Raw genomic sequence first — 15,981 nt, 5'->3', positions numbered from 1 at the left:
CTTGCCACTGTGTCTTATTTATTGAGGCTTTTGTCTGTGAACCTGATAGCTGTAACACGGAGTAACTTTATTCCCTTTATTTAAGGTAAACTAAACAAATTACATCTGAGCAACAAGGTAGCAATAGAGAGAGATAAAGGGGACAAAAAAGTAGTCCAAGAATTAGAAAAGATCTATTTCTTTTCTTAACAGCACATTCTCCCGCAGACTGAAAAAAAAAAAAAGTCCATTAGCTTTTGAGCAACCTCATTTTTCTTTTCTTTCCAAATAAACCACTGCACCTACATTTCAGGGACTTCATCAGAAAACACTTCATACCCAAGGCTATTTTCCTGTCTTCTTCTTAATCTTCCTCACCTTCCTCTCCAGATATCAGTCAAAAGGTCACACCCCAAATGCTCTCCACCCCACGCATGTTCCTCTGACATACAGAGCAGGGGGTGACTACGCAGAAGAGCAGAACTCACCTTAGAGAGCCCTTGGCCTCCAGCAGCTCACAGGCAGCTCTACTGAGCAACATGCCACGGGCAGCTCTGTCCTCCGCTCCCCTGCCACCCTCAGCTGTGTCATCCATGGAGTTTTGAATATCTCTAGAGAAGAAGACTCCAAACCCTCTCTGGGCAGCCTGTTCCAGTGCTCTGGCACCCTCAAAGTAAAGAATTTTTTTCCTCATGTTCAGATGGAACTTCCTGTGTTCCAGTTTGTGCCCACTGCCCCTTGTCCTGTTGCTGGGCACCACTGAGAAGAGTCTGGACCCATCCTCTTGCCACCTGCCCTTTAGATATTGATCAGCATTGATGGGATCCCCTCTCAGCCTGCTCTTCTCCAGGCTAAACAGCCCTAGGTCTCTCTGCCTTTCCTCAGCAGAGAGGTGCTCCAGTCCTCTCAGCATCTTCGTAGCCCCTGCTGGACTCTCCCCAGTAGTTCCTTGTCTTTCTTGAACTGGGGAGCCCACAACTGGACCCAGCACTCCAGATGTGGCCTCCCCAGGGCAGAGCAGAGGGGGAGGATGACCTCCCTCCACCTGCTGGCCACGCTCTTTTTAATGCCCCCCAGGAGGCCATTGTCCTTCTTGTTCACAAGGGCACGTTGCTGGCTCATGGGCAACTTGTTGTCCACCAGGACTCCCAGGTCCCTCTCTGCAGAGCTGCTTTCCAGCAGAACAACCCCTGACCTGTACCAGTGCATGGGATTATTCCTCCCCAGGTGCAGGACCCCACACTTGCCCCTGTTGAACTTCATTAGGTTCCTTTCCACCCAAGTATCCAGCCTGTCCAGGTCTCGCTGAGTGACAGCACAGCCTTCTGGTGTACCAGCCACTCCTCTCAGTTTTGTATCATCAGCAAACTTGCTGAGGGTACACTCTGTCCCCTCATCCAGGTCGTTGATGAATATGTTGAACAAGACCGGACCCACTACTGACCCCTGAGGAACACCACTAGCCACAGGCCTCCAACTGGACTCTGCACCGCTGATCACAACCCTCTGAGCTCTGCTATAAGCCAATCCACCTCGTTGTCCACTTATCTAACCCACACTTCCTAAGCTTACCTACAAGGATGTTATGGGAGACTGTCAAAAGTCTTGACAAAGACTTGTCAAAAGCCTTCCTGAAGTCAATGTAAAGCTCATTTTCTTGCAGTTCTGGAAGAAATACTTAGTGGATCCATCAGAAACCCATACATTTTACTAGATGCAGTGCACCATTTAAGAGGTTACCACCACTCTGTAAGCTTCATACCTAAATCAACCGAAAACCTAGTCCTATACACTGTAGGGTGGATAATGTCACACTTGCCCCTGTTAAGGAAAGGTCAAAGTGCTGATCATTCCCTGAAATGATGCTTAGAAACAGGAGAGCAACTAATCCTGGAGCATGTGGCTTGGAAGAAGCACAGCCTGTGCAAAGAGACTAAAAGGCAACACTACCTCGAAAGAGTTATCTGCCAAACAAGGATGACCCACCTCCCACCTAAAGGCAAGGAATTTTGGAGACTGGCATTAAGGAGATTGCCCAAACATCTGGCCCATAAGATAGCTCAGTCTGTTTTTCATTGTCAACAGGAGCGATCTTCCAAGTTCATGGGATGTGATAATGAATCACAATTCCACCTGCACTACACAATGGGTGTTAAGCATATGTGCTGCACAGTTTCTAGGTAAATCTGGCATCACAGGGAAGCATCTTGAAGTGTTGGCTTTTAGGTTGCTATGATCAAATTTAATACAGAATGTGTTCCAGCTGGGGAAGAAATAGCTTTTTTGGATTACAAACCACTCATGTTTTTCAAATATCAATTTCCCCTAAAGAATTAAGTCTATCATTCAAACTGAACTAGCAGTGGCAGCTCTCCCCCGAACAAGTGATGGGTGAGAGAGAGAAAAACAGAGCTCATACTCATTTAGGAACGTGGCACAGTAGACTGTGACTGGAGGAGATCAGGCTGGTGGGAACAGGTTAGCAGTATCCTTATTATGCACTCGGAAAAAAAAAAAACCAACCCAACAACAAAAAGAAAGGTGTTCAGCATAAAAATGAATTTCTTGACACAGGAACAGCCCTTCAGATAGTTACTTCCTTCAGTGGAAGGGAAGATATATGATAAGCACCTATTGCCAACTGACTCTTAAGTATTTAATCATAGAATCATAGAATCATAGTACTTGGCAGCAGCTCCCCAGTTTAATCCTCTTTTCCCCAGTTTCTCCAACCACCTTTCATCATTTAGCGATCCTCCAACAACAGGCACTGTCCCGTCACTGCATGACGCCAAACCTCCTGGAGCTCAAATCAAACTGTTTCTATTTGAAAGTGTCATAGAGGAAGCAGTGATTTGACTGAGCCTCAGGAACACAATCCTTGATACAGGAGAGATACTGCAAATCCACTCTCCACGTGTATCCAATCCGTTTCCCATGACACACAGGTTCCATTGCAGGCAGACTATGTTGGCTATGGAGAGCTCAGCAGAAAATTGAAAGTAATAATCATTCAAACGCTCCTTCGGGAAAGAGGTTTTCTCCTTCGTTTGGGTAACAGGGCTCAGATGTCACTGAAGCAGAGGTGATTACTTCTGGCAAAGACTGGTAATTTGACAAGCAAGGAGTAATTCTGGGAGAAGCTGTTCCAGAAGGTTAAGGAGAAGACAACAGCAGCAATACTGGTGGGGCAAAATACTGCTGGTCTCTCCTCCTCTGGATGTTTCAAATTAATTTTAGACTGGTTAAAGGTAATCTGATTATATACTATTTATTGCTCCTTCATCTCCTCGAGGACTTGCATCATTTAATGTGAGGGGTCCCAACAGGCCTATTAAAACAAACATGTGTCCCACCTGCAACTATTATCCATGGACTTCAAGACATATAGGTAGCAGCTAATGAGCAGAGACTGCTAATTCATCTTCGAATTCAAAGGAGGGACACTTTGTTATAATAATCAGGAAGAAGGTGCCCTTCTATCTTCCAAACACAATTCCCAAAAAGTGGCTGTGGCAGATGTATTATGACAGCACAGGAGAGAGATGCAGCTTGTAACCCTAGACGGCATTTTTCCCTCAGCAGATAAGATACACTCTGGAGGGGCTTTGCAGAATAGACAGTGCTTTCTAGTTTGGGTTATAAAACTGCTCATCCCTGACATGGTTTTATCTATAGCCCAGACAAGCAAACATCACCTCCCATAGCGTGTTCAGAGAAATGACCTGGTCCTTAACGCAAGCCCAGGTGTGAGAGCAGAATTCTGAGATGAAACTGTCCTTTGCCTCAAAATAAAGCTAAAAGGATTAACTATGCTGTTCAGTGTGCAACAGAATGGGAGGTGCTGGGCCTGGACACCTGCTATCAACCCAGATGCTGCTAAGCACTCAAGTCACTGCTCAGGACCTGAGCTAAGGTCCCTAATAATCAACGACGAAAGAATCTAAATACATTTTATTTGTGAATGCAATAGGTCAGGAGAATGCAAATGGTCCATTACCATGTCTCAGCTGATGAGCAGGAACACATTAAGCCGCAGTAACTCCGTCGCTTGGAACCATCTGTCCATATTCTTCCTGTTCTCTCCTATATTGTTAAAGTCACACCAACAAGATCCCGGCTGGAAGACTCCAAATGCTCTCCAGTATGTTGCTTGACAGGATTAGATATCAAAATAATCTTAGCAAATGGGGAAAATAGTCTGAAACAACCAGGATGCAATTCAATAACGACCTACAACGTATTTCACCCTGAGGGAAGAACAATGAACCACGAAGCATAAGGAATAAACGGCTAGACAGCACTCTGCAGAAAATGATACCAAGGCTCCAGCAGATCACAAATTCAGCTCAAATCAACAATGTTGGAATGTTGGAAAAAGAAGCAAACCTTACCCGAGATGGGTAAATAGTATGTCACATGCAAGACACGAAAAGGCTCCTGTACTCCTCTTCACACTGGCAAAGCCTCAGCCAGGACACAGAGTCCGCTTCAAGAAACACCTGGAGACTTCAGAGGGGAGCAACGGTGCCGAGGAGGAGGCCACAGAACGTGACCTGCAATTAAAGCTGGAAAGGTCTGGGGTTGCTCAGCCTTGAGGGGAGAAGACCAAAGGGAACTTGGCAACGTTTTGCAAAGACACAGAGAGATGCTGCAAAGAATAAGATGGTAAACCATTCTCCACATCAACGGGGAGAGGCCAAGAAGTCACAGCTTAACTTTCTACAGAAGAGCGAGGTCAGAAAGCACTACAAGCCTGAAAACTGTAAAGCAGTGAAGCGGAACGCCTGCAGTGACTTTCCAACATGGGGTAGCTTAGGGATGGCTTAAGAAGGGAAGGACTAAATGACCTCTCACTGTTCCTTTTTTATTCTGTGATTACTCACCAAGATGAATGAGAATTGCAGGTCTCCAAAAAGCCTCAAGAAGATGCCCCTTGGAAATGCACCAAAGAGATTGTGAGGGAAGGAAGCGCTACATAAAATGCTTTCTGATGGCTCGATTCCCTGCAAACCCCCAAAGCTACCTTAGTGACAGAATACATCACAGTTACAATTTTGGATGTACACAGAAGTCAGGAAATTAAAAATGCTGGTTCCCACAGCAACCAGGATGCAGCCTGCCAAGAGAGAAGGAATGTTCTAGCCTAGTCAAAAGGTGTTAATTTTAATGCCTGAAGGCGACTTCCACTTCCAGATGCCTGAAGAAGGCCTCAGTGAAGTCAATGAAAGCTCTCTGTTCTCATGTACGGGAAAACCTTGATCCTCAGTTTCTTCATTCCTGAATCATCTTCTCTTGCCTGCAGAACACAGCACAGACCTGAGTTTGGAAACAAAGATGTGAGACAAGGCTGCTGTGAAGACCATCACCGGGAATGCTATGATCTTGGACCACACTGTACTTTGGTATTCACATAATTTGTGCTTTCCCATCCTCCAGCTCTGTGAAGAAACGATATCCCTATGTAATCACATATTCAGATAAAAGCACTGTGGAGAGAAATAGGCGTAACTTAGGTGTTCTTAATTGCATGTTTGTATCAGAGCAAGGATATTATGGGTATATTGAAATTGGTACAGAAACAACCTCTGCCTTTAGAACTTTCTCTTGAAACACCTTCATTTTCCTGCACTGATTTTCACTCCTTTTTTCTTTTAGGAACTGCATATAAAGTGTGTTAGGGTACAGTAGATTTTTTGAGAAGAAAACATCAGAAGAAAGATGAACAATTTTAGTAAGTCCAAAAAAATCCTCCCCGTTTTTCACACTAATGCCTCAAGCAAAGGCTACGGGATCGTCTTGAACTTCCAAAAGATTCTCTCTAGAGACAAGAACAATCCTGAGAGGCTAAAAGAGAGTATTTTTTAAAAGTATAAAGGTCTTCAAATGATAAATGCCTACCACAATATTCTGAGCACATAGATCCAACCTTGAAACCAGTGACAAATCTGAAAGTTGACGTCCTATGGGATGACGTTAAACCTACTGATTAAGCGAGAGAAGAGACTTCTCTCATCCCAAAAGGCAGCAGAGATGAAAAAAAAAATAAATCGGAAACAAGTACATGGAGAAATTATAGAAAAGGAAACTCTGTAGGAGCCATTTGAAATGAGATCTCCTGAAGGCAAATAGAAAAACGTCAAAATCTAACACTAATCCAGATGAATATCCAATGAGACACATAATGAAGGTGGCAAGAAACTTCAGCAGTAGCACAAAAAAAGGTATGATAAAGCAGTTAAGTTCTAAATGTGAAATCTAACACAGCAAAGCTAGTTCTGAACCTGCCTAATCTCTTCAGAAGTTTCAAGAGTGGAAAAGGAGTGAATTAAAAACAAAGAAGATAACTGGGGGTTTTGCTACAGTTTATAGCTACCCATCTCCTCTGAACAAACAAGAAAAAGCTAAACACAGAGGGATAAAGATAAGAAACCCAGAGGTATCAAGATATTTCCAACATAAAAAGGCATGGCTAAAAGTGTATCTTTTAAATATTCTTAACTTGCTCCGCTTTTTTTACGTAGTTTCTGTCAGCGCTTGTCAGCAGGTGGGTTTGCGTCTGCAGCAGAAGTTACGTGAAGCATCCAATTGCAAATTGTGGCTAGGAGACAAACGGCCCTCAGCATTTCCGAAAGAGATATTCTGACCACAGCAGAGGCATCCGTGTAGTCAAGAGCTTCACATCTGGTATCCAACTCCGTACACTCTGTGTTATTATCAAGTCGACACAGAGGGGTGCCATTAGGATCCTTGGAGTGGATGCTGGATGCTAGTTCAAGCCAGTTGGAAGCGCCAAACCTCCAACTCAGCTTTTGCTGCGGAGTTGCCACCAACGCCTCCGTAATCCAGAGAAGAATCGGTGAGCAGTCCAACTACACCCACTCTCAGTTGGCTGCCTTTTAATCACACGCTCAATATCTCTGAAGATTAGACAATTATTTCCGCATAATTAGTGTCCGGAATGAGGCACAAACAACATCCATAAAGGGGCGATTAAAAAAAATTTTAAAAAATAAAAAAAAAAGAAAAATGCTTAAAGACAAGCTCACTGTGTTTTGAAATACAGCCCCCAGAGTCTGAAAAAAAGGAAAAAAAAAATAGTTACAGCCTGGATTGTTCCCCTGTCTACATGGTAACGGGGCTGCTCTTGTGTGGCTTGGTTCCTCCACACCGCTGTGCGTTCTGCTCCCCAGCATCTTGAAAAGAGGGCCCAAAGAACACTCTCTCATCACAACACCTCAACACAATTTCCCTTCTCTTTCTGCTTTCGTTTGCTACTTTAATGGCTGTTTTTCTAATTTTTTGTTGTTTCCTTCTCCTCCATGTTGCTGTGCAAAGCAGTTCTGGCAAATCCCAAGCCACTCTCCTACTTTTAGGCCTCATTAAACTCAAAACTCTGTTCAGGGTCAATGGAAAGTTCATGAAAACTCGTGAGGAAGCCGGGGATGATTAATGGTTTTACGCTGAAGATAATGTGAAGTTTGCCCGGTTTCCTGCTAAAGAGAGGCCCAGAGCGAAGCCTTGCTGTCCAATCTTTGCAGCTGTCCTCGTATCTAAAGGGCTGAACACAAACAGCGAGACGCTGGAACGTGCATCTGTGCTGTGCATCTCAGGCCAAGGCTGTTCTCCACTGAATTTTCCAAGTTTGTTTTTTTGTTTTCCAAGATGTAAATCTCAGCTGAGGGGAGATGAATCTATTTGGTTCAAATCAGATTTTTTTTTTTTTTTTTTCTTCAAGAATTGCTGCCACAATGGATCTGATCAGGTCTAGCTCAGCCGCAGAGGGCTTTGATAGCAAAGGTGTTTGAAGAAGGCCCTAGGCCACTCTATGTGACTTTAATAGTTTTTTTTTTTTTCTGTTTAAACTTTATAAATAAGTATTTCAAGCTAATGGGTTAGTACCTGTCATATGGGCCACCGTAACAAGCTTAAATCTCGCTGTGTGAGGTTTAGGGTTCAGTGGAGCCCTGATGTTTGAGCTGATGCTGGAAACAGCACATTTGAAGGAAGGCACCTTTCTCAGCAGGACCCAAGGTGAGAGCGGAGAGGGAACGGATCTCCTGCAGTATTAATGACAACCTTGGTGTCTGGAAGGAGCAATCTTTGGCAGGTGGAAAGCAGGGGAAAAAAAAACCCGTAACGGATAAATGTTAGCTCTAACATGAATCATGCAACCAACCTCCAACGAGTTTGATATTTGGAGGAATCCTGATTCACTGCTTCCTGCTGACAGCAAATAAGTTTGCTGCTACAGATTTCAGTGACAGCAAAAGCCAACGTCAACTCAGAATGCCCTTCCTGAAAATAATAGTCAACGGGGGTAACATCGCACATAAAAAAACCCAAGATGATGCCAGGGAGCAACAGAGTTACAGCAACATCTTCATTACAAGATATTTTTCTCTTTAAAGAGTCCATGGTGCCAACTGTGTAATGTCATGTGCAATAGGCAGCAGGAATAATCCAGCATACAAATTCAGAGAGCAATTATTATGATTATTATTATTTTAATCACATAAAAGGACACTCCAGGGTTTTGTAATTTTGTGATCACAGGGAAAGAGACTCCTAGGCTGAACAGAAAAGCTGCACCAACTGATTGCACAATTGGAAGTTACCATTTCTCTTCTGGTAGTTAGAATGTTGCTAAATTAATATTTTCATCCAATTACCTTTCCCACGTTAAATATTCATACATCAGCTCCTGTTGCTTCTAATTGAGGCGGGCACGTTTCCTGCCTGCTTCATGGTTTCCCAGCTAAGCGACTGATGAAAGAAGCAGCTATTTGGAAAGTGTTTGGCTCAAGAGGCAAGACTGGGTGGTTGAAGGGACTTGCTCTGGGACGTGGACCTTTTTGTGTCCGATTGGGCCCAGCACCTGAGGTGGTGGTCAAAGAGCACTCTAGCTGCTGTCAAAAGTGCCTGTGAAAGGAGCTTGGTGGCATAAATCCAGTGGAGAGATGTTACTTGAATCTCCATCCAGATCAAAGACTGGGCAGGTCACAGTGCAGTGAGAAAGTCCAGTAGGACTGCACTGCATTTACCAGGGAGACAAAACCTGAAGGTTTCTGAATCTCAGGACAATCAATTTGGTACTTTCTAGAGGCCTTTTTGTATACATTCAAGCGGCCACTACTTTTCTTCCCCAGCCACTTCAATCTCTTTTTATCCTGGAGAGCCAAAATAGCACTATTTCCAGGCAACAGAGGCCAATGACCTCCTGTCTTCAAAACAAACTGTCAGGACAGTTTAGGCCAAAGTCTGAGCTGAGTACACAAACACAGCCTAAACAGCCACTGATTTTCCAAGAACTGTTATCCATCCTGTGCAGATCGCCCTGTGTACTCTGTCACCAAGCAATCAAACGTGGAACAACATGGAGAGCCCTACACGAGGATGAACTCTAAAACGCCTTACATCCTTCAGATCCAGCTGCTGTCAGATCTTTGCCTTCCAGTTCTGGTGACCTGGCTGTGGCCTAGATGCGACAGTTGTCACACGGATTCACATCAGACAAAGCTACAGAGCCTCACAACGATGCACAAATTTGGCATATGCTGAGAGAAGCAATGGCTGTGACAAGGCAATTCATAATTTCAAGCGTGATTTCAAGTGGCGAGAGAGGAAAAACAGGGGGAAACCTAGTTAAGGATTGCTATTTTTATACCAAAATTAATATACTAATGTGCAGGTAGGTGGTGAAAAATAACTGTCTAACAGCACAGCAAGGCTCCGTATTTACTTACTGTCACTGATTTCAGAGCAAATTGGCTCAGGTTATAAGTCAAAGGAGGATTCTGCTGCTGCCAGTACTGCACACTTCAAGAGATATCTGAAAATCAGGCTTCTTACCTTATCATTGTTAAGACTGTGCAATCAAAACGTAACTGACAATTCAGCTGATGCATGAGCAGAAATAGATGCCAGCTCACTCTCCCATAGCTAGAGAAACTCTGTAAAGCTAACGGGATTTTAAAAACATTTTGTCAGAAAAATAAGTGGCTATGACAGACCCGGGGAGCGGGCAGAATAATAATTCAGCTATCTAATGCTGGATATCACAGTGACAGGTGCATTTCAAGTGCTGCGCTACATAATAGGGTTGCCCTCTCCAGCAGCCTCACTCCAAGGAATTCAACATGCTTTGTAAATATTAATTTAATGCTCACAACACTGAAGACAGGAATGCTGAAATGCCGGGGTAAGAAGGGTTAAAACAACTAGATCAGCACTGGAAACAGAATACATACCTGTGGATCTCTAGCCTTCATCCTTAGCCACAAGCCCAGTTGTGTCATTTTTCTTAAATAGTACTAAACAAGCATGTTTTGGGCCTGATTCTAACACTGGCCAGATACTCTGCAGGTCTTCTTGAGTTAGCTGAAGTGCGTGGAGAAATTTTGCAGATAATTCTGAAAAGCCCACAGTTGTGCAATCATTCACATTGGAACCTTGTGGTGTGGTTTTTATTCTAGCAGAGATCATCCCTCCACCCTAGTGGTATGCTTTGCCCGTTTCCATGGCATAATTTCCAGGGAAATCATCACACATCTGTGATGGCTGCAAGTCTAAAACCTGTTTACACCACTGGAGGGCATGGGATGGGATGTTTAGCATGGCACATCTCATCACAAGGATCACAGATGAATAAATAATGCTTATGAAAGAACCACAGCTAGTGGGTTTAAGGAAAGGGCTTTCAAGTTGCAATGATTATAAATTGCAGCAATCGGAAGACTTCTGTACAAATAAGCTACCTCCAGAACACGGGAGACTCTTGATGAAATTGACGCCCTAGGAATAGGATCTGGAGAGCATCAGTCACAAGTAGGAACGTAAGACCAATCACCAGATCAAAGTCCAAGTGAGTGGGAACGCTGCCTTCCAGTGTATGTACCAGCCTAGCACTTACTTGGGTAATGGGCAAGTCTGATCTCCGGGTATGACGAAGGATGGAAGCTGTACAGACTCTCCCAGATGCGAGCTGCCACCTTCCAAGGCAGAGGAGAAAGGAGATGAACTAGGGTGGGGATACAAGACTTTTTCTGTCTGTGATTTTGCTGCCATCGGGGTAGACACTGTGGAGGGATGCTAGCTCATGGCTGTTAAGAAAAGCAGGATGCTATATCAGAGCAGAAGGTGAGTGTTTATTTTGTATTTCTACTTTGATTAGAAAGAATATTTGATAAAGAGCAGCTCCCCTGCTTCCCTCGGGGCGAGGCTGCTAAACTGAAGGCAAGCTACAAGTGAGCATCACATCCACAACAGGAAAATATATCACCCTCCAAGAACTCAACTGCTTCTCATGCACCCAAACATACTTCAAAATAGCCCAAAAGAGGTTCCTTCCCTCCCACGTGGAAGCAGCTGCAGAGAAATCTCAGCTTAATATTGACACCTACAACCTGGAGTGCACCCAATTTGCCTCCATTACATCTGTAGTTTGGAATAAAAAGATGCATGACGTGACAGGAGGGGGAATGGGCAACAACAAAGGCGGCGAACAGTGCCCTGTCCTAATTTCTAAAAGCCTCTGAAGACAAGGGAGACAGACGGCTGCAGCAACGGGCTGCTTAATGCTTCCGTTCTTTACCAGCCACAGTTAAAAGGAGGAAAAGCCTATTAGGAGGCTGAAACATACTATGTAGCTTCTTTTCTGCAATTGTCTGCAAATCCTCATGCTCCAAAGCATTTTCCTTGAGAGTGCTCCTAGGCACGCTACAAACAAGCGTGAGTACTGCCAATTGTTTTAGCATGATAAATGCATTTAAAAGCTTTCAATATTTTTGTCTGTTTACAGGCACACTCCTTAAGGAATTTTGACAAGCTTGCCAGGATGGAAAAGTTGCAAAATGCTTAACTCAGTGGTGAAGTTAATGCAAAGTAAGAAACCTGGGTATTCTTCTCAAGCAAGAAACCTGGGTATTCTTGGGGCACTGAAAGAGGAAGGCAAAGGACAAACAAACCCCAATCACTGCTCCCGACAAAATGAGATTGGGCAAGAGCAGCAGCTGGGCATCCACAGCCCGTGCTAGTACAAGGCACACTGCCAAAACTGCTTCCTCCAGATACCCCAGCAGTCGTTAACGCAGCTTCCATGCAACTTACAGTATTGCACAACCAGATGTGAATTAACTCTCCTGGTACTTCTGCAGGAACTAGAGAGACGAGTGCCTCATCTGAGGCAATAAAAGGACTTGATGGTGGCACCACAAGCAGAACACCGAGGTTTCTCTCCGTGGCTGTGGCTAACCTGAAAGCCAGGCCTTCTTCTGCCACCTCCATCAGGGCCATCCATACTTGCAGTCCAGGGCTGCCACAAGGCCATCCTACAAGACACGTGCTGCTATTGCCACCTTCAAATCTTCACTTTCACACACATCTCGCAGCTCCCCAAAGCTCATGAGTCCTGAGCAGGAGGCTGTAGTCAGCCTCCACACAATGTACATCTACAGCCTGAGAGATCACACCCATGTCGTCCACCTGATGTAGGGAAGGACTCGGACACTTAGAGAGTGGAAAAACAGGAATGGGAGTGTTTCTTCATACTGTTTTAGTCCAATTCCTCTGCCATGAGGAAATAAAGCTCACAGATAATTTGCCCACTGAAGAACTCTATTCCACACTAATCTGGGTAAGGGACGCTGGGAGATAACCTCTGCAAAGCCCAGTCCTGCAGAAAAAAGCCAAAAGACCTCTGTACAGAGGGGTGGGGAAGGGCTGCTAAAGCAGATTCTGCTGGTCTTCTCACCATGGCACAACCTGGGCAGCCAAGGCCAAGCTAGGGCAGAGCAGGGAAACGCTTTGAGTGCAAATGAGGAGAAAGACAATTTATATCCCAGAAAGTCAACAAGTATCCCATCAGAATGAGCAGGGGAATAGCACTGGAATTATGTAAGTGGCTCACATAAGAAAGGGTAATCTGCTAAAGAGTCAAATTATACAAGCCAGTAAGCACATAGTATAAAGAGCCTTTAATATTGATTAACTCACTCAATATTTCATGTAATTCACATCTTGCGCAACGGTGGAGAAATGAGAGAGAAAATGCTCAGTTTGGTCAGGTCCTGACGTGGACAAGCTTAGACAAACAGCAGCACTGTCAGGTTTGGACTGACTTCATGTTTTAATAAAGACACCGGTTGGTTTTAGCACAGTTCTCAGACATGTTTAGTGCTAAAGCTGTACACAGAGATGATACAGGCTGGGCACTGAGAGATGTTAGTAGGAATGAGATTCCCAGCAATGGGCTATGGGTAGGTAACCCCTAGGAGCTGTATTGAAAGTCTCACTTTATAAAAATGAAAAGAGGAAAGAGATCAAAGCTGTTCTAGATACCTCGCTGCATTGCAGAGAAAGGAACTCGCATGGACATGTGACCTTAAAAAAATGCAATGGAATTGCACTAAAATTAAATTCAGAACTCACCAAACATGTTACCGATGTGGCCGTTCTTAGTCAGTGGTCGCAGTTCATTTTTTCCAAGTGCATATTGTTTGTAGTTATCCCAAGCAAATTTCATCATCTGTAAAAAGAAAAGTTGAATGAAAGTGCTTAACAGAACTGAAAGTTTTCTGAACTTCAGCTCTGGAAACAAAAAGGAGTTTCCCATCCACTACTAAACCTGGCAACTAATGGCCCTTTAATTATAAAAATCTTAATTTGCACTGAACACTGATAAATGGGGCTGCATTCAGCAGTTTGTGGAAGTCTCAAACTCATGGCTCCTGGTGCGGAACTTGGAACTGGCACATTTCAGAAGCGCCACAGTATCCAACACAATGAGAGTCTGCTTTTCCCCTGGGCTGTGCAAACCAAGTGGTGATTTTAGAAAGATGCCTCCATCTCTGAATTTCTGACCTCTTTCCGAGGAGTATCAGTATTTCGAAATGGTAATTGAAATGGGCTAAAAAAGTAAGGCCAAAGCTGATATATCCCTAAGTATAGGGATGTTACCTTCTGAGTTTTCACATTTGTTTACGACAGTGATAACGAAACTTGATCAAACTGCAAAACCACCCCCCATCTGCCCACCTTGCAGCAGTTACACATGCAACTTTGGCAAAGCCGCACCACTGAGGTACACAACGTGCTTAATACTGTGGTGAGCAAAGGAAGAAACTGGTCTTTGTTTAAGGACTGCACAGAAGTTTTCTTTCTGTTAATTAACAGACTAGCTTCAGAAAGGAGAAAGGGGAGATGCATGACATTTTGATATGTTCCTATCAAAACTCAAAAGTGCTTTCTTAAGAGAGTCCTGCAGATGGGCTGGGTGATTTCTGAGAAAATCCTTCCAATTCAAACAATTCCTTTTGGGACATTTGAACTGTCCTGCCCGGGGTCAGCACATTAACCTTTCCCTGAGGACTGCAAGGCAGTGGGTTTGTGCAAGTTCCAACACACACACACATCAGCACTGCTTCTTCTGTCCTCCTGCCCCTTTGGCTCCAGCTCGTAGGAAAAATTAAACCTACAAGTATCCTCTCTGCAGCCAGGAGAGACGAGGACTTGTCAAGCTTCTAAGGAGTGCCTTAAATAAAGCTCCCTTTCATAATCCACACAGCCTGGGTCTGAGCAGTTTCAGCCCCACCATCGCAGTGACCTGTACATTCTTTGATTCAATCCCTGGAAAAAAGTCAGATAACAAAGGGAAAGAAGGCAGCTTCAAAGAATCGACAATATTCTCCACCGTCGCTCAACAAAAACAAGGGCCTTCTAAAATGCTTCACTCAAACAAGACAGTTAAGAGAAAAGGACAGTTTAAAACAAATCATTCCTCCACAGAGTGCCCCCGTCTAGTGTCTGCAACAGCACTTACTGCTCTATTTCAGGAGCAGAATATGCAGGTTACTTTGGTCTGAAATTCCTACTGTCATTTCAGTTCTTACTTTTGTCCTTCCCTCCAGCTGTGTGTTTCACAAACCCAACATTGCAGGCCTCTGGCAGTATCCTCCTTGATTAGCACACATACACAAAAAGCCACATCACCACATTTCTCCCCGCCTTTTTAAACATCAAGCTTCCAAAGTAAAGTTTCACAGAGCTGGTCATACCGACGAAGATAAACATTTGCTGAACTGATTGATAACATTCGGACTCCAACACCACCAGGAGAAGGAATGTCAGACAAACAAATAAAGTCAACTCGGGTTTTAAAAACTCAGTGTGGGATGAATTAGTCACTGGAGCGCTCTGCTCCGAGGAAACTAAATAACGACTGGGGGGGAGAAGAATCCACTCAAACATGCCTCAATCATATGACTTGGGGTGTTCATTTTATTTTCACTAGATCTCTGGGGGGATTTTTGCAGTGACAGCTTTATTCTAAACGGGAAGTTCTCATTCTTCATCAACGTAACAGGGCAAATCTTTGAGGAAGTCTGGACTCCCTCTGACATGGGAGTGAATGCTGTTATTTCTCAGAGCCTGATCCTGAAACTTATTGCAGGAAAGACGGTGTTTCCATATAGACAACTTTCCCTCAGCGAGCGATAGGGCTGGTGCACCAGAAAGGAAACAGCTAGGCAATCTATTCCGTTCATTTCTCTTCTAAATGAGAGCTGAGGAAAGAGGACCCACCCTTCTGGCACAGAGAGCCTGGACACGGAGAGGATGTGGAAATGACTCTATTTTGTTGCACAAAACTCCTAACGTTGTAATTCTGAATCAGCCTCATTTTAAGCTGAGTATGAAATTTAAAGTTATCTCCTTCCCTCAACTTTTTTAACGCCTCCATTCCAGAACATCCAAAGTCACTTCTTCAAAGCATGCAAGAAATCTAGGCATCTCTGCCACGCTGGTGCAGATGGCTCCTGGGATCCAGGGTTCGCTGACACCTCCAGCACAGGCAAGAAAAACGCCCCGGGTTTCCCTTCAACCGTCGCCTCTACCCTGCAAGGGAAATCTCCTCCTTTCCTTCCATCTTCTCTCACATGGAGGGACTACACGAGGCCTTGCTGAGAAACACCCCAAAGTGACTTCCTTTGCACAAGACTCCTAAGT

At 44.2% G+C, this 15,981-nt stretch overlaps 1 protein-coding gene across 1 annotated transcript in view; it reads right to left on the bottom strand.

The window, feature by feature from the left end:
• The window catches only part of MAN1C1 (mannosidase alpha class 1C member 1), a 68,532-nt gene that overhangs the window by 32,189 nt on the left and 20,362 nt on the right, over window positions 1-15,981 (bottom strand). The window contains exon 3 of the mRNA XM_063355707.1: window positions 13,408-13,504. Within this exon, the coding sequence (XP_063211777.1) occupies window positions 13,408-13,504 (97 nt within the window). The remainder of the gene's footprint in view (window positions 1-13,407; window positions 13,505-15,981) is intronic.

Source organism: Chroicocephalus ridibundus, chromosome 19, assembly GCF_963924245.1.
Source record: "Chroicocephalus ridibundus chromosome 19, bChrRid1.1, whole genome shotgun sequence".
NCBI classification, from domain to species: Eukaryota; Metazoa; Chordata; class Aves; order Charadriiformes; family Laridae; genus Chroicocephalus; species Chroicocephalus ridibundus.
This window is presented reverse-complemented; position numbering and strand designations above follow the sequence as displayed.